Source organism: Dasypus novemcinctus, chromosome 7, assembly GCF_030445035.2.
Source record: "Dasypus novemcinctus isolate mDasNov1 chromosome 7, mDasNov1.1.hap2, whole genome shotgun sequence".
Classification (NCBI taxonomy): domain Eukaryota; kingdom Metazoa; phylum Chordata; class Mammalia; order Cingulata; family Dasypodidae; genus Dasypus; species Dasypus novemcinctus.
This window is the reverse complement of record NC_080679.1, coordinates 109,738,563-109,758,766: the sequence shown is the minus strand read 5'-3', so window position 1 is coordinate 109,758,766 and position 20,204 is coordinate 109,738,563. Positions and strand designations below refer to the sequence as shown.

General features: G+C 35.2%; 1 protein-coding gene across 1 annotated transcript in view; it reads right to left on the bottom strand.

The window, feature by feature from the left end:
- Positions 1-20,204, bottom strand: part of LRP1B (LDL receptor related protein 1B) — a 2,023,931-nt gene that overhangs the window by 36,053 nt on the left and 1,967,674 nt on the right. Inside the window, exons 85-86 of the mRNA XM_058301027.2 lie at positions 16,146-16,320; positions 11,963-12,067 (exon numbers count right to left, since the gene is read on the bottom strand). Coding sequence (XP_058157010.1) covers positions 11,963-12,067; positions 16,146-16,320 — 280 coding nt within the window. The remainder of the gene's footprint in view (positions 1-11,962; positions 12,068-16,145; positions 16,321-20,204) is intronic.

Below are 20,204 nucleotides of genomic sequence, written 5' to 3'. Positions count from 1 at the left end.
TAATTCTTCCCTTTTAAAAATCTGTGACAGAAACAGAACTCATTATCTTCCTCCCAAAAGCCTTAACAAAGGCCTGTCTGGAACTCGCACATTTTCTTATGTATTTCTCACCCTAAGGATTTGGGAAATAATGCTGAACTTTTAATAAAATAATTAGACTTTAACAATCATAAAACCAAAGAAGATGATGAAATGCCTAACTCAGATCACCCTCTTAATGAATGTCTCTTTGGTATTATGTATTCATTTTGCATTCTTCTGCATTTTAAAAGTCTACTTTGAAAATGTTTCTAAAGCGAGCTCCTGTGTGTTTTTTCTAAAGATAATGGGGGCAGGCACCCTGCGCTTTTGTTCTCTGCTATCTCCCAACAGGACTTGAGCTGGGCTTGACTTTTTCCAGTTCCATTCCCAGTTGCTTTTACTTTCACTGTGATTGCACTACGAAACTTTATGCTAGATTTTGCTTTATTTCTAACACCAATCAATTCTTTAAAAATCTACACTTATTTTTCATCTTCAGACTCCCAGAAGCCCAAATTAGTCCACGTTCTGATCATTTTATGTCTAATCTATCGCAAAGGCATCAAGTCTCCTCTTTTTTTTTTTGTTTACTCTATTGCAGAAACAGTTTTAAATTTTTTACATCCTTTACATTCTTTATTCTGCCAAACAGTCTTCTCAGGTAGATGCTATTAATATTTCCATATTAATAGGAGAAACAAGATACAAGTAGAATGAACAAAACGAAAAAAACCAAGCTGAAATCTTAGATAATTTCTTCTAACACTTGGCTCTTTTTAATGCCCTATTTTCTGGAAAACTTATTAGCTATATTTTTTAATTAAAAAGGAAAAAGAACCCTCTTTTTCCTCCTTTAAATTTCAGATTGGGATTCTTTTAAAAATGTCTTTTTTTCTGGTTCAAATTCATTATATCTATTTCCAGCAGTCCAGCATGTCAGCAAGGGTTTTCTAAAAATTACGTATGACATACATGTGATATTCCAATCCTCAAATGCTTTCAGCAGTTCCCTAACACTTATAGAATGAATTTCAAATTTCTGGTTAAGTACACCACGCTCCTCAGAATTAATTCAATGTCTAATATTATTGCCCAACACTCCTCCACAACTACCATTTACCCCTCTCAAACCCCCCCAAAATAGGCTATATTTCTTCTTGCCTCATCTCTTTCCTTACATACATTCAGAGGCACACAAAGGCAGGACTAACGTCACTTTCCTCTAATCCCTTCTTCTTCCCAGTCCATTATTGCGGGAGAAAGTCAGAGTAAAGGTATTGAACACACAAGGCAATGAGAAGATTGAACAAAGTGAATAAAATGAGTTTTCCTAAAAAGTTAAGGTGGCTTCTTAAGTCTAGTTAGTTCTTTATTCAGAGAGGGAGATAGTTAGCCTGAATTCCAGAACATCCAGGAAACATCCTAAAGCAGTTTTATAAGAGAACCAAAAATAATGGTAAAAAGAATCATATTTCTGTTTTTTGACTTTTGCATTCTTCAAACATTTATTAAAGAAGATATGCTATTACATGAAAAAGAGATGATCAAAATCATAGGATCCCATAAGCCATAATAAAAAATAATTCTTCAGCAAATGTTAATGAAGCAAATATTATGTGCAGAATGCACGCTAGCTTTGGGGCTAAATATATAAATCAGGCACAATCTCTACTTGAAGAAATGTATAGTCTGCTGGAGAAAAACAAACATAAATTTAAAGGAGCTATGGAGTAGAACAGGCAACATTCCCAGGTCAGTTTCACAGAAATGTATTTGTTTTCCAAAGGCCTCCTACAGATGAGAAACTAATTCTAGCCTATATAAAAGAATACCATGGAAAATCATAGAAGAACATGAGAAATGTAAATACACAGGTGATCAGGGAAAGGAGAAAATTTCTTGGAAAGCCATTTTCTCCCAAACAGACAAATACAAAATAAGTATCCATATAAATCTAACCAAACTGGAAAAAAAGAAAATGAAAGAAAGGAAAAAGTAAAGGAAAGTTGGGGGTAAAATGCTCATGGCAAGATATTCTTAGCTTGTGCTTGAAATGAAGAACTAAAGTATAAAAACTAACAGTGCTATCTTATTTTTGACCACATGGAGAATTTGTTCTTGCTATGGGCAAGAAGCAATATGTATTATAAGAAATGTCCTGGCATTCTGCCATACTGCTATTTTCAAAAGACTAAGTGCCTGAATTGCTATGATTTCAGAAGCAATGTAATAATAATATTAGAGTTAAGTCCTTTTGGTTGTCTCTTTTTAGAAGATTCAAATAAAATTTTTTTTAAGTTTTTCTCTTCTAATTTGAAAGAGAATATGATATATATATATATATAAATAATTTTGAAACACAAATATTAGCCAAAAATATTATGTGATTATAAGTGCTGAAGAAAATATGGACACGGAGATTTAAATATTTTAATGGTATATTTAAGCTGTTTTGATATTCACTGTGTGGACTTCATCATTCTTGATGTTTACCTTTAATTTATTTCAATTCATTTACTAAAAGTATTATCATTTTATTTTTTTCCCCCAAACAATAACAGTTGTTAAATGTTCTTAGCCCTATCATACCTTACACTTAGGTTAGCTCTGTGTCGCTTTTAAATGTGGATGGCAAATTCACTATCATAAAATTTTGAAGTCACAAAATCTGTGTAATTTTTTTTTTGCTTGTAATTTGAGATTGTGGAGTAGTCTTACAACAGCATTATTTTTATTTATCTATATGCAATCCGATAAAAAATTACATGTTAAATCAAAATAACAGGATAATGTAGGTGCGATTTTCTTTTCTTCTGCCCTGCCCACCTTCCTGAACATGGGAAGTCATTTCTACCTTCAAAATGAAGTTGTTTTACCAATTTAATTACTCCTTTAATTATGGCTTTGATCATTGCATCTTTTTCAATTGTTCTGGTTTCTTGCTTAGAAATTCTCTAATTTTTAGCATGTATTTTAATCTTTGCTCCACAATGTCTCTTTTCTTTATAATTCCTTACTTTAATTTGCTTTTTCTTTTTCCTGCATTTTGAAAACTTTTTCATCTTTGTCTTTTTTTACCACAGTTTTGATTTTTTTAAATCAAATAACTATTGAATGCAAATTTTAATGATGTAACTGCCTTTTAATCATTTTTTCCCAATCTTTCTGGGTTTTTTGGTTCGTGTCAACTTGTTTTCTCCTTAACGAAAAAAAAGGCCAAGACACCTTACATTTATATTTAAGATATTAAAACTTTTCTAAAGGTAAATGCAGTAAGCAGATTATATAGGTATGTTTTTCATTTTATGCTTTTATATAGGCTTTTCCCTTTTTCTTGTAACACAAGCAATTTTTTTCCATAGACCTCATGTTGAGTTTTTAGTTATCTAATTGACTCTTGAATGAGGTGAGCCAACCAGCCCTGATGTTTGCCCAATGACCTTGTGAGTAAATTAACTCTACCCCCACTCTCTCCACTTGGGGGTAGTAAATCCATTTTCCTGATCTACAACTGGAATGCTTGTTCATACAGTCAGTCTCTCAAGCCCATTATCTGCCAACATTCATCTGCACAGCTATGTTTGCTAAAGAACTTGTACTGCCTAGCTTCTTAGAAAAGTGCAAGCATAGCTGCTTCTGTTTCAGCCTCCGCTCTTTTATATGGGGGAGTGCATATCCCAGATGAATGGCATCTTTGTAAGTGCTCACAAGCCCCTCTTTCTCCCGTATTATGGCTTTAGAATTGCAGTAAAGAGATGTTTACTGGATCATTCTACCCATAATAAAAATTCACTCTATTTCTTGCATCTTTATATGTGTGTGTGAGATGGTTAATCTTATTTATCATCCTTGCTAGGTTGTGCTTTCCAGTTGTTTGATTAAAAAAAAAAATGGCCTAAAGATTGCTGTAAACATATTTTATAGATGGGATTAGGATCTAAAATCAGCTGACTTTAGGTATAGATTACATTGATAATGTGGGTGGGCCTCATCCAGTCAGCTCAAGTCCCTAGTAGCAAATAACTGGGATCCCAGAGGAAAAGAAATTCTGCTTCAAGACTACAACATCTACTCCTCTGGAGAAACCTAATACTAAAAATATATGTGTGTGTACATAGATATGTATTTGTGTTTGTCTGTATGTTTACAAATAAGCATTGAGAGAGATAGAGGAGAGAGAGAGAGGACTTATTTCCCCTTTAGTCATCGCCCATTTTTCTGCATTTTTTTTTTTACAGCAAAACTCCTGTAAAGTATAGTCTATACAGTCTCTGATTTCTCTCCTGTCATTTTTTTCTTGAAATTAATCCAGGAAAATTTTTGCCTCACCCCTAATTAAAGTCAACAGTGACCTCCATGTGGCTAAATCCTGCCACATGTTAGTCTTGTTTTTATTAGATAGATGTGTGACCTACTATCATAACTACCTAAATTTTCTATGTGCTGCCTTAGCATCCATCTTCCTTTGGCTAACCATTTGCCACAGCATTGACTTTGGGTCTGGTCAACAAGCAGCTTCCAGCCGTGGGGTACAAATTCCCCCAGAGTCCAAACATGCATCTACAGACACTACCCACACCACCCACACACCGCACTCAAAACCCTCAGCCGGTTCCAGTTGATAGTAGTTTAACCATACCACAGCCCTCAGATCCCCAGTCCCTTCACCTTTTAGTGTGCTTCTCCTTTAAAGTGATCAGTCTTTGATTTCTGCTGGAAATCTAGTAACTTCCACCCCTGGACCACAAAAAAGGCACAAGATTTCTGGCCTCTCTTGCTCTGCTCCCATGCTCCCAGCCTGCAGGATGAGCAACCGGAGCTGATCTCGCTTCTTCCCTTTTACCCCTCATTGCACCCCTGGATCTCTCTGGGACCTGTGAATAACAAACTACCTTTGCTCATGCATTATGGTGCCCGTTTTCCGTTGTGCACACTTGACCTCCAACTGGACCCAAATTCAAAATCCAACTTAATTAATTTAAAACAGCTACAAATGTTAATGACTCCCCATTCTCAAACACTTTTAAACTTGGCTTCTAGAACTTGTCATTTTACTTCTGCCTTTAGGATCACTCCTCCAAGGATTCTTTTGTCATTCCTCCTCATCTCAAGCTGGACATATTGCAATACCAAAATGCTCAGTCCTTGACCCCCTTGCCAATGATGAATTCTCTCTGTTCACTCCTAAAGTGATCTGTTTGAATGTTTTAAATACTGCCTATAATTTGATCACTCCCAAAAGTATATTTCCAGTCTACACCTGAGTGATGAATTCCAGACCCATACACCTGTCTTGCTAATTGACACTGACCCCTGGGTCTGTACTCTACATCATAAACTTAACTTATATAAAACTTGGCTCCTGATATTCTCTCTGAAACTAATACTTCCTAAAGTGTGCCTGTTATAGTTACCCAGGTTAAAAATCCCTGGTGTCCACCTTGATTCCTCTCTTTCTCTCCATCAGTAAATCCTATCATCTCTACCTTCATAGCATATTCAGAGTTCAACTCCTTCTCACCACACCCATGTCCACGTCCTGGTCCAAGGCACCATTATCTCTCACCTCTATTATTCTCAAAGCCTACTTCTCCCAACTTCTGTTCTTGTTCTCTTTGCAATATTCTCAAAGACCAGGCAATCTTGTGGCTTTTCTGCTCTCGGATGTCTTCCCATTTTACCTACCAGGCCCTACATGATTTGGCCTTTTATTTACTTCTCTGGTCTTATATTCTCCTTCTTTCTGGTTCCTTCACTTCATTTCAACCACGAGTCTCTTTGCTCTTTTCTGGTCCTTAGGTCATTTGAGCTTGCTATTGACTCTGGCCTCTCTTTCCCTGTACTTCCACATGCTACCCTCTTCATTCCCTTAAGGTTTTTACTCAAATATCACCTTTCAGGAAGGCTTTCCCTGGTCATCCAACTTCAGTTTTTAACTCTTTCATGAAATTCCATATACCTCTTCCCTGCTGTTTTTCTCTTATATAGATAACAGTTAGAACTAAACACTATTAATATATGTAAATATTTTAAATATTTATTTATTTTTATGTTCTGCCCCCCTTAAACTTGAAGCTTCACAAAGCAAATAGTTTTTTCTCTTTTGTTCACTGATATAACTTCTAGCACCTAAGATATTATCCAGTATATAGTGAGTGCTCTCTTTCTCTCTGTCTCTCTCTGTCTCTCTCTCTGTCTCTCTCTCTCTCTCTCTCCTCCTCTCTCTCTCTCTATATATATATGTCTTCTCATTGATGAAATTTGATTCTTCTATTTTGAAAAACCTCAGCTGGGTTCAAGTCAACAAATATTTACAATTCACTTACCATGTGGCAACTACAAGATAATGCCTCAGTTGAGACTATTGGGATAATAAGTGTTGACTGGCAAAAATGCAGAAGAGGCAGATGGATTCAGTGAGCTCTTTGAGCGGAGACGCCCAGCTTGGAATGGCACAGTGATTATGTGGTGGAGGTATGTGCCCTGGGCATGGGCATGGTAGTAGTAATAGGAGAGGCGAGGTTGCTACAAACATTTCTGTATTATTAAAGGGCTAATGGTACTGTGGATATTGCTGGGAGATTATGTGGAAATAGGTCTCTGTTTTAAAGGAACTGAAATCCAATAAAAATGAAAGCCCATGTCTAGGGAGAAATATTAGAAGTAGAAAAGCATGGTCTAGTTCCCATTTCTATACTCACAATAAAAATTATGTAACAGTACAAATTTTGCCAAAATAACATGTATTAGAATTTAAAAACATTGTTTTGATGTTATTTGGTATACATATTTAAATAAATGTCAAAACTCCCTCCAAATAAACCTGGGGAAAAAAGTTCAGATTTTCTTTCATTCTATGTTTCTTTTTGGAGTTTTCATTTTCCCTCACACATAGTAATAAGTGAAAATGGCCAACAAGAGACAAAAATGAAAGCTTCCAAAGAACAAATGTGTTCCTTAAATTGAAGGATACAGGTCATAAAATTTCTATGTGGAAAAACAACTGTCACTTTCATAGATCTGACTACTTTATAGACTTTCCGAATGTGTGTAAGCTCCACACAATTCAAATAGTTTTTCACTCTATGAAAAGAGAAAAATATTCTACAAACAAAACAAAAGAAAATACTAAATCTAATCTCTTAAAGCAACTTTGTTTCCTGCAAAGACTTTTAGATGTAATAGTATATACTAACTTTTCATTAAAGATACACGACCACTACCAATAGAAATAGAGTCTGAAATCTTTGTTTCTAAAAAATCTACCCTTGTGAGGAGAAATGATGGCTAGAGGGATATCCTGAGGATTTAAGGTTCTCTTAACTGCACTATTTTTGTTTCACATGTGGTCTATAGACATTTTATATTAAAATTCTTTATATCTATTTACATTTTTTGTATCATATAAATTATAAGTATTCCAGGTAAAACTGAGGAAAAATTCTGGATTCTGGAAATTTCAACTCTAAGGAGCATAAGCATGAAGTCTGTGTCTGAACCATCTCTCTCTCCTTTGTAGTCCCTAACATTGGGCCCTTAATAAATAGTTAATAAATGGACGGTTTTCTTGAATATTTGTCTCCCTTTTTATGAAAATATTTTCCCTCGATCTTACTTATCTCTGAAGCTAACATCATTTTTACTTCATTTCAAAAAGGAATCTACATTTCTCTGTACTTCCTCACCTTTCACTTCATTAGCTATAGTCTGGTTTCTGTCTGTACAAGAATTTCAAAACACCTCCTGTAATGATCATCTAATTGCAAAATCTAATAAACCATTTATAATTCTTTTTCTCTTTGAACTGTCTGGACTTAACATCCTTTGATACTCTACTCGTATGACTTGGAGGATATTATTCTTTGATAAGTCTCCTGCAACTTCTATTTCTTCTCATTTACTTTTGTTGATTCCTCCTGTCATCAGAATCACAACATTGGTATCCTGGGGCCTGTCCTTAATTCTCTAGTCTTCTTCCTATAAACCTACTCTCATTTCATAGCTTAAAATTGTACCTCAAAAACTAGCCCCAACATATACCTTTATTCTTCTCTCTTCCCATTATGCCCAAAGCCAGTATTCTATCCTCAATGGGCTTTACCTTTTACTTCCGTGCCTATTCTCCTTTCTTGTGTGCTAATCTTACTTTCTAGAAAGATTATCAGCCATTATACTCCCACAAAACTCCTACTCACTTTTTTTCCCCCCAAGATACAGGGAAAATGTTAATTCTACTCTTACGACAGGAATCATAAATTGATTTCTATTCAGCTGTTTTCCCCACAGCTATTTGGTCATATGTTTCTTATAAGAATTACCGCATGGTGTTTTAATTTCTTAAAATCTATTCATCTATCCAAAATGAATTTTAAATTCTTTGAAAGCAAAAGCCACATTGGAGTTAGTGCAACTTACAGAGAGCATACATAAGCACACAACATAAGAGTTATAAATATGGCATGGGCCTTAGTATCAAACAGACATGATTTGAGCCTCCGGCATCTCCTACTTCTAGCTGTGCAACTTCAGGGTTATCACCAGTGAAATAGGGTAACAATCTACCATTATAGTTATGGTGAGGATGATTAAGTTAAATACAGGTAAAGTGTGTAAAAAGCTTAACACAGTGCTTGATACAAAGTATTTGCTAAATCAGTTGTAACTGATATTAATTCTCCTTCCAAAATTACCCAGGGTCTCATTCAACGTAGGTTCTCAGTAAATATTTGATGAGTGAATGATGAAAGAACATAATTATGTCTTCCATATTTCTGTAATGACTTAATTGATTTGATGAATACAGTATTACTCCTACCATGAGAATGAATTTTCGGGAGCAGAAAGCCAAGACACAGAAACAATTTCTGTAAAGCCTAATGCAGATAGAGAGACATAGTGGCATAGCTATACAAAAGTAAGAGGCAAATGTCTTATATTTTTATTCTTGCTTCATTTATCAGATAGGCTGATTATCACTTTAAAGGTCCTGAGATTCTGAATATTATACTGGACTCCTGTAATCGACACTGTTTCATTCTGGTGTCACAGCATTCTCTGGCTAGGTAGTGGTCCCAGAACCCATTTGTGGGGAGGGCACAGAGATAGGCTGGAGAAAGTTTTGAGTATTCTTCCCAGCCCAGTAAGGTAGGGGCAGGATAAATGAAGGCTGAAGCGCAGAGCAGGCATCATCTGTATCTAAAAAATGAACTATAAAATGTACCTAGATTAATTTTTGGCCCAGGATCTCCCTGGACTCACTAACACAGTAAAATTTACTTGAATCTCTTGCACTCCTTCTTTCCTCTCATTCACTGCTGGATACAATCCTCCTCGCTTCTCACCAAGGACTACTCATTGTTTGCAGGGCCCTGTAGAATCGCTTTACTTTGGCTTAAATCTGGCTGCAATTTATCTTTCCAATCCATCTTCTTGAACTTTCACCTCCAGCTCTACACTCCCTCTTCATTCTAACTCTACTAAACCCTCGTAGTCCCCAAGTAAACCATTATTCTCAGATCCATGCCTTTGGTCGTGTTAGTCTGCCTTTTTGGAATGCCTTTCCGGACCTCATTGAAATACATGCTCTAATGTGATGCGTCTTCAGTAAACCCTTTCATATCCTCCCATCTCCCACTTTGAATGAATGACTTACTTGGCCTCTCTTTATTCCACAGCCCTCTCTCTATTTGTATGTCCACACCTACCTTATTATAGGTTAATTAGTTGCATCTGAATCACTAATCCCACTCATTAGCCAGTCAGCTCTTGGATGGTGGGGGTTAAATTTCACTCATCTGCAAGTCTAGGAGTTAGCCTTCTTTCAGGGTTCAGTAAATATTTGCTGAATGACTAAAGGAATTAAAGGTTGATGAAGGGCTTATCTAGGACAAGAAGAGGCCTCCTCCCTGCCTTCAATTACATAAAATACGGGACCCTGTTATTAGCAGAGAATTGAATCAAATTCTTGAAAGATCAATTTATATATATATTTTAGATTAATATTTAAAGTGATGGTTCTGGATGTATTTCACAAAGGAAAATTGGTTTAACATATTCAAATATAATTCAGAAAAAATAAAAATTACTATTTTACAATTATTTTTCAACTGTTGTCCAAAGAATGATATTTTCTTGCAAAATAGAGCACTATGAACACAATAGTGTGGGTTTCATAATGAAATGTATGAATTTTAATACAACTGTGGTTTAAATCCATTACTAGGTACTCTGATGAAGGACCGGTGGGGTTATCCTCAAGTGCCAGTCAGGATGGTTGGTTATGATAACAGGCATTAAAGATATGATCCACCTCTAAAGCTCAAATGCAAATAAACAAATTGTTTCCATTGTGATGAGCATGGATAATTACCCAACAGGTAGTCCTGCAATTTATCAGAGGAAATATGAGTTTATTTTTTCATGGACAGTCAAAACAACAACAAATTGTATCAGGAAAGAATGTTTTAAAGTATTAAGAATTGAAGTTTCTAGAATTCATTTTAGCCTATATTGATTTTCTTTTTAAGGATTTTTGCTAATTAAAATAAGAAAGAGAGTTCTTAATAACTTTAGGAAAACAAAATAATGTATTATTTCATCAGTACTATAAATGGAAAGTCATCTATTAACTAGAAATCATCATTCCAATTTACACAGTAATAGAGTCTAAAAACACCAACTTCTGTACTATTCTAATTAAAAGCTACACTTCTAGCAAACATATTTTTGTTAGCCAGTTCCGTGAGCTCTTTCATTTCCCCCATTGTATTCTAGTCACTCTAGCAGTCTGTGCTGCACACACTTGGTGAACGAAGCAAAGGTTAAGTGTGTATGACACAGATGAGCCCCGAGATTGAGTAAACACTGTGAAATGCATGTGGATGCTCATGATTTGAACCAATGAACTGTGGCCTGAAATGATGTCACACGAGGTGCAGCGGTAAGTGGAAGGTTAAACCTACTTGCATCTTGGCTCATTAAACGCAGTTAAAGTGCAAATCCCCTCATTCTGACAGTAGTGATCACAAGGATTCTCTTTCTGGTCACAGCGCTGACTTTTAAACCCCACAGAGCATCTGTAGAATTTCAGTAAAATACAGCTAAATAAAGCGTATGCCTTTTTTTTTTTTTGCCAAAAATGTTTCAAATTTTATTTTATGCGGAGATGGTAACATATGAATAAAAAACTATCCCAGGTATGTTCACCTCTCTCATACACACTCATCACATGTTATTCTCAAAAGGGGGGTGGGGAAGAGGATAGATGCAGACTTGGATAATATATGGGCATCTTCCTTCTGGCCCAGCAGTGAAAAAAAGAAAACTTTAAACAATGACCACACAAGATGAATGGCTTTATTTCAAATTGCCAATTCTGGACAATCAAGGAATTGAGAAGGGAAAATACAAAAATCCGTATTTTCTCAGGAGCAGTTTCTCTGGGTGTTCAGAAACCCAGATTTGAGTTTATGTATTCCAAACGAGCCAGAGGGCTTTAATAGGTTTACATACTACAACACTCTAAACCTGATACAAGCATCAAATAGCCTTACGCATTTGAAAAGATATCTCATGTCCTTTTACAAAGAATGGCTGCAAAGTATTCATAAAATATGACTACCTCTGGGTTTCATATATCAAAATATGGTCAATGAAATTAGAACAGTTTTCCACTGCATTTCCAACTTCAAAGATCTATGAATGTCTGAAATGAGTATGATGCTAATAACTGAATGAACTCTTCTTCATGAAATCATTAAGAGATTGATGAAGGAGTAGATTCTGTAGCACATGAGCCAATGAGGGACAATACTTGATCAGAAATGTCCATGAAACACTCGTTTAAAATGTATTGCCCCAAGAAGGGAAAGTAGTAGAACAGGGATACTATACACACCAAAAGTTCTCTCACGAAATCCCCACAATGTTATAAAATACTCACAAACACACAGGTACATTTGTCTCTGGATCCAGCTGGCAGGTGCCACCATTGTAACAGTAGCCATCACATAACTGACAGCTAGAGGCAATCTTTCCATTAGTGCAGCTGCAGCAACAAAGAAAAAAATTCTCATTGTTACTGGCATCATTATTGTTGAAAGCTGACACAAAATCTCTGCAGATGCAAATAGTCCTCAAAGAAGAGTATGACAGAGTGGCTGGCTAATGTAATTTTTTGGGAATACAGACTTGCTGGAGGCAATTTTTTTTTAACCAAATAATGACAGGTCATTGTTCTTTTGGTAATTTTCAAAATATCAACCCATTTGCTTAATACAAAAAAATTTAAAATAGTTAGATACATATGTGAAAAAATATATCCTAATGTCTGTCACATAACACTTGTGGGAGACATTAGCATCAGCATCAGTTCCTTGTTCCCTTTTCCTATAATTATGGTTTGGTGTATCTGTGTGAGTTATAAACCACATGATTAAATATTAGCAAAGCAAATGCCTCAGCTATTCTTTCTGAAAGGAATATCTAGTCCAAAGAAAGGTTATTAATTTAAGACTACGTATTTTGTAAGAAATTGTAGAATGACCCAGTAGTCACTGCCATCCCATTGTTTCTCTTTGAATATGTATTGTAATTGATGTCAAACTCATTCTGTTTGAATAGAAGAGAATCACAGATCAGTTCATTGCAAAAATAAAGAACAGTAATGCTATAGGAAGAACATGCACTATGGCAACAAAGTGAAGAAGCAGGCTTTCTTGAAAAATTTACCTGAATTATTTAACTTAGTCACAATACATGTCTGGGATAAGAACAGATACTGTGGCTAATGAAAAAACTTAGTATAACAACAGAAACAAGAAATTGGTGACTTGTCATGTTCTATTTAAAAATAAATAAATAACTATATTAGACAGGGCGTTGAAAATTGTTGGGGGAAAAGAGAACATACATCAACATTGCAAATAATCAAGAAATATGATGCTTGAATCATAGAAGCCTCAGCCCAAATAACTATAACATATCATGCTGTAATTCTGATCATGCAATCACATTGGTACTTGGTATTATGAAGCAATCAACAATATCACAATAAATCTGATATCTTTTGTCTGATAAATCTGAATATAACCTTGATGGAAAAATCATAACATCTATTAGAGTATATCCACTAGAGGATAGATAATTCCCAAGGACAGATACTATGTCTGAAAATAACTGGTTGGCATTCTTTTAGTCAATTTATTCTGTGTATATTTATTTGGCCTCAAGTGGATGGTAGAGCTGTTGGAAATGCACTGAGCTGTCTGTAATTTTCCCAGGGTGTTTAATTTGAAGAAATGTTTACAGAACCTGGGTTTTAAAACCACATTTCTTTTCAAGATGAATAGAAGTGATGAGTAAACTATATACTAAAAGTGAAAGCGAGATCTGTAAAAATGAAACCAGATATGGAGAAAGGAGAGGGCAGGCTAGAGTTTCCAGGATTTAACAGAGATTGTCACATTTGTTATACCCTATAGAGGCATCTCATTAGGGTGCAAAGTGAGTCAAGAAGGTCTTTAGTGGGATTGGTGCCTGATATGATAAAAGGATCTGGATTTTTTTTTCCACACCTATGCCCAGCCTTTTGAACATCAAAAGAGCTGAGAGTTATACTATTTCTTGTTCCACGGATGTACAAAGTCAAAGGCAAAAATTAGTTCATTATGCATTAAAGAAGTTTCCACAAAAAGAGTAAGTATACCAAACATCAGCTTTTAAAGGAGAAAAAGAAAACTGTTAATTGCTTTTAAACTTCTGCTTCCAACCGTTATAAAGAGATGGTGCCTCTTTTTCCTTATAAGGTTTTGGTTGAACCACAAATTGACTGAAGACAGAAGTGTGTATATACTTCAAATGTGAAATATTAATTATCCAAATCATTATAACAAATCTAAAACAACTGCTTATATTTTAATGAGCATTTTCATAATAATTACCCTTTTATAAAGAGTATATGACACACACATGTATATGCATAGATATAATTTATTACATTAGCATATATGTAATTTGTGATATATCCCTTTCCAAAAGCTAATTCCCATTTATCCAGTATACACAAAGGATTCCCAATTCCCATAATAATTGATATTGCAAGGGTAATTAGGTTATTCAAAATTATGAGCAAGTTTGTCTTCATCAATATTTACTTAGATTTTTAGAAGAGAGAGGAATATGTAATTAACTCTGTTTTAAAGATGATACTCATTATACCTGACAGAGTACCTATTCTAGTTAACAACTCATAGGCTGTGCATTAGAAACACAATTGCCTATTTGTAACCACAAGCACAATTGGTAGATTGAATTTTCCTAATTAAGCACAAAAGATTTACTTTAACTCTGCTGCATTTTTAAAAAGTGTCTATTCTCTACCTGTGAAGTAGAAGGTCCAACTGTAAATTTCCCTTTCATACTAAGATAAATGCTATCATAGATATGACAACAAATTTTAATTATCTGACATGTTTTCAAAATATCCAGAGGTCTCTTTGTGTTTCCATGCTCAAATGTTATATAGCCTATCAGATAAAGCAAGTATTATTTTACTGTTATTTTTAAGGTTCCATTATGTACTCATTGTTAAGAAATGTTATTTATCCTTTCCTACATTCCTACGTATACTTTTCTAAACCAATCTTTTAAAAGACAAGAACAATAATGTAGACCACTCAGATTACGTTGACAGAAACCAAATTTCTCTGTATGTACTGAGAGGCCTTAGGTGTTGTTCTTTTCCTTCCTCATCACGAGATTTTTCTCCATCATGGGAACAGGGTATGTGTCTCACGAGGAGCCTTCCACGGTAATGGTACAAGAAACTGCAGCCTGTGGTTTTTATCAAATGATTGTCCATGATTCTCTGGGTGAGCTGAGTGGAGTTGTAAGGAAGATTCTATATCTCATTCCTGATAAGGTATACTGGACATGAAGAAAAATGTTTGTATGCTAATTGAAATAAATTCTGTCATGCTAAATGTTCATTAAAAAGAACTGATGTGCTTAATGAGCAAAAATAATTTTGGCAGCTTATATGAAAATGTGTTTTGTTGTTACATACTTATCAAGGGCAATATTTATATACTAGTCATATTTTCAATTACTTCATATTTGCAATTACTTTACTTAAAAAATAATGTACTTTCAAATGACTCAATTTGAGCGGTTGAGTAAATGTCATTCATAACGACGACACAAATCATACGTAGAGTAAATTCTATAACAAGAGTAAATTTAAAAAGTAGAAAAAAGAATGTTGATGCTGTCTGTAATAAAATTTTATTGGGCCTTGTTTGGCAGAGTGACATAACTCAGTGCTGGCACCTCTCAGTGAAGTCTCACTGAAAGCTGTGGTGTGACATATTAAAACAGGTCCTTCTAGCTCATATTATCATTTATAATACGCAAGTGATAGAAGCAAGTGATAAAAGCCAGTTCTTTATAAGCTCCTCTTTTAAACTGTTGTTAGAAGAAGTTCAGATTGAAGGTTGATCTCTAACCTGAGTGGCATAAACTTGTCTCAAGATATTACCCTTTAGCCACAATGTTCTTTTGTTTTTCACTCACTTAATCTTAAAGCCAAAGGATAAAAGATAATGTAACAAATGTCAAACTTGGGCTTTTTTTTCTTTATTATTATTATTTTTTTGGTAGTTGCTTTCCAGAAAACACTCCTTCTACTAATTTTAGTTCATATTGCTGTCAGTTTGTTTCCATTGTGCAGGTCTTTTGCTTCTGCCCCAAAGGAGCCATTTGCAACAAGAGAAAAGCAAACCACTCATTGTCAATAATAATGATGAAACAATTAAAATCCTGAGCTCTCCTAATTTAACAATATTACACATAGCTTTTTGAAAGGATATTGCATTTCACTATTTCTTATTTATGTTTAGGAACATTCTGTATAGAGAATCATCTGATTATTTCATTACATGATGAATTTTCATGTTCCCCAGATGTACATAAAGGGGGAATAAATTTGGATTTAATTGAAATGAATTGAGCTTCATCCCTAGCCGTAAAAGAATATGTAAAGGTCGCCATACAGAATTTTAGAATAAAAAGAATTTACTTCCTCTGTGTTTTTGAGTTCAAGTATCTTTATAAATAAGCCCACTTACTTGCAAAATATATCTTCACTGCTTTTATTTATAATACAGTGTCCCCCATGGCACCTTATACATTTGTCAACCTCACATTTTGGTCCTTCGTAGCGTGTTGGACAGACACAGTCAACACTTCCATCATCCCCTATGGTACATGATTCAGAATTCACACAATAATGGTGACACACATCTAGGAAAAATGCACAACAGAAAAATGAAATTATATTATGAAATGCTTTTCTTCAGTCATAATAAGTGCTACTGCTTCCTTTAGTATTAAAAATGGTGAATCAATAGGTAGATTAACTTATAAAAGTAGCTTGTATTACCTAGAAATCTCCAGAAATGCTACTGACTCCACTTTTTGCCTGAGTAAGTCATCATTTCATTTAGCTAAGAGGAGACAGGTTAGGGTGATCTAATACTAGCTGATTAACTCTTTCGGTTCTAGATTTCAAAACTCAAGCTGACAGATTTCTTAAACTTCACTTCTTCTAATTAACAATATTGCCGTTAGTTTGAAGTGAGCTGGTGTGCTCAGGATCTCTTTAAACGTCATTTATTATTGCTTCTTTTCCCACATCTTTTCATCTAGTGAGCAGAATAGTATGTGGTAAATATATGACTATAACTTCTCACTAACACTTGGTCCTGTGGACAAGTGTCAGGACAGGTCCAGAAGTTTTCCAGAGTCTAGGGCAGGTGACTAGACAAGAAGATGTGCACCTTATGAAATTTCAGGAGGAAAACGGACTAAGAAGTGAAAACAGAAATCTAGGCTCTTTTTCCCCTCTAAGGTAAGAGTCTAACCTCCCCATCTATGGGGGGAAACCACTCTGTAATTTGAGGCCTTTGTTTTGAAAAATGCTTCTTACTGAAATTACAGATTATTTTCCCAACTATAAAAGAAGACTTCTCTCAAATATTTTTGTACCTTTGAACATGAACAGTAAATGAAGGTCACTAAATAACATAATAATCACTCTAAGTTAGTAATTAGACAGTCTGCTTCAGTCTTTTGAAAAGCAGACAGGTTTACATGTTTATAATTTATTTATAAATAAATATTTACAATTTATCATATTCAAAATATTGAAATTCATAGTAGAAATACTAGTCCAGCTTCCCATTCAATGCAGAAATATCTAAAGAACCACCTTCATAACACAATTTTCTGGATTCCTCATGTTGACACATAGCTCTTTAATAGTGCCCCAAAATATCTAGTAATGACATTCTTTGGTCCTGGTTTATTCTTCTAGTGGGACATAGATTTCTGCCAATTCATCATCCCAAGATCTTCTTATCATGTCCTTATTCAGAAGTTGCCATAGATGAAAAATCCTATAGGGGGGTTATATGCAAATGCAAATTCCCTATCTTTCCCTGCCACCCACCCCTAGATTCTAAATCATAGGTCTCAACTATGCCACCCACCCCTAGATTCTAAATCATAGGCCCAGGCAATTCCCATGGGCCTGGTAGAGGAACTAGTATTGGGAACCAGTGGATGTAAGAAATGATGATATGGAGAGGATTTTACTGATTGGCACAGGCTTGACATTGTCCAAAATCTTAACTGGATCTGATTAGATAAAATAGCTCATTTCTTGATTAACATTAGGGGACTTCACTGAAATGCAATGTCAATACAATTTTGAACCACTTTGTTTTTACAACCACACTTCTGAGAAGACCCAGGAAACTACAAAAAATCTGATTAACATTCCGAGGTTTGATGACTGCCCAATACCACAATGCAGCAAAGGAAAAGTCTGCATTTATCTAGAGTGATAAAAGGCAAAGTTTAAAACTTATAAAAAATATAAGCAATTATGTTGCATAAATCATAATTTGCTTCAGATTAGGATTAGAAAGACATGTCCAGGAAGCAGACTTGGCTCAAGGAATAGAGAGTCTGCCTAACACATGGGAGGTCCAGGGTTCTAACCCAAAGCCTCCTGACCCGTGTGATGAAATGGCCCAACCAACCGCGGAACTGATGCACACAAGGAGTGCAGTGCCATGCAGGGGTGTCCCCCTGCATAGGGGAGCCCCATGTGCAAAGAGTGTGCCCCATAAGGAGAGCCACCCAGCACAATAAAATAGCAGCCTGCCCAGAAGTGGTGCCACACATGTGGAGAGTTGGTGCGGCAAGATGACACAACAAAAAGAGACACAGATTCCCGGCGCCACTGATAAGAATACAAGCAGACACAGAAGAACACACTCTGAATGGACACAAAGAGCAGAAAACTGGGTGGGGGGGGGGGGGGTGGAGCGGGCAGATAAATAAAAAATAAATCTTAAAAAAAAAATGTCTGAAAATACACAAACTCAATAGAAATCAAGGCAATGCAAATTAACACCTCAATAAAATGCCATTACACACTCAGATTGACAAGAAATATCAATAGCAGAAATACTCATAGACTGCTAATGGGACTGTAAATTGGTACAACCAACTTGGAAAACTGTTGAGCAGTGACTATTAAATTTGAACATACTGATAATCTGTGATCTAACAATTTCACTCAATTTGGATGCACAAATGTCAAAAACATCTACAAGAATATGCATTGCAACCTTTTTAGAAAAAGAGTCAAAAACAACAAAAAAATACCATTATAAGGAAAATGGATAAATCTGTAGTTCATCAATAAAAAGGAATGTGAATATTAGTATATAATATGAAATTAAATATGTACTTAAACTGTTAAAATGTATGTAATATTTTAGCACAAAAATGAACACACTACAACTGTCAGCAGTAACATAGATGAATCTCAAAAAATAATACTGAGTGACTGAAGCTGAGCACAAAAAAATACATACACTTTTTCAATTTATATATAGTTTCAAGTGCAAACTAATTTATGATTTTAGATGTCAAGAGGGTGTTATCACTATGGAGAAGGGAAGAAATTATGGAGAACTCCAGGCCATCTGGGGCACTGGTGATGTTTTTTCTTGACCTGGAGGTTGGTTTACACTGGTGTGTACACCTGATGCTGAGTGACTGATTGTAAACTATTCCGTGTATATTATACTTCAGTACAAAGTGTTTCTTTCTCATCTAAAGACATATAACATATAATTAGAATGTTTCAGAAAGTCTGGCTTATTCTGTTAACTAGACTAAACTGTTTTTCTCTTAATGACACTATTTTTAAAAGGAAATGATGCTCCACTTTTTATGCCTTAAAGGAAAATTTCCACCTGTTAATACTTTCAATATTTTTTTCATAGCATGTCAGATGCACATTACTCAATGCAGTCTATTGGACCCATGCATAAAAATGGAATCCATGGAATGTAAAAGAAAAGTTTACTTTAGCTAAAGTTGTGAAATGAGCAGATATTGGAATTTACACTTTAATAAATTATTCTAAATTGCATACTGCTAAGCCATGACACTTTTTCCCTCTAAAAAAAGGCAGAAATCAGTTTTGACTCAGGACTCTTTCTCTACAGATATTCAAATGGAGGGACATTTCATTTTTCCCAGTTCACATGCTTAGCTCTCTGGGCTGAGTTGAAGTACAGGGACAGAGAGTTCCTCGCTAGAGAGTTGTTTTCAATGCGTTTTTATAAAAATCTCCAGACCTTGCAGCTATTAGGCATAAGATGTGAAGCATGTGGAAATTGCCAAGCTATATGTTTGACTGGATGTTTTCTTCACCCCTATTAGCAGTCTAGTGCCTAATCCTTTGAATCCATGTTCTTGTTGCTTCCTCCCTTCCCTGCCTCTCCCCGCTCTTCCCCTTCCCTCCCCTCCAGTCCTTTCCTTCTTTCATTTATTCCTTCCCTTCCTGTCTTTCATCCTTCTCTCCCTCCTCCTTTTCTTTTTTCTTGTAAGTCTTCCCTATTGACTTAATTGCAATTTCAATAATCCTGAACATAGGAGAAAGGTCATACTTAATAAGGAACACTGATATCTAATACTTAAGTTGCCACATATCCATTAGACACTTGTAAGTTGGAAAGTAAAATAATTCCTTCATGTATTCCCTGTTAAGTTTTTCAAATTAAAAATATGTTTTCAGGGAAGTATTTTAAACATCTTAGAGCGCT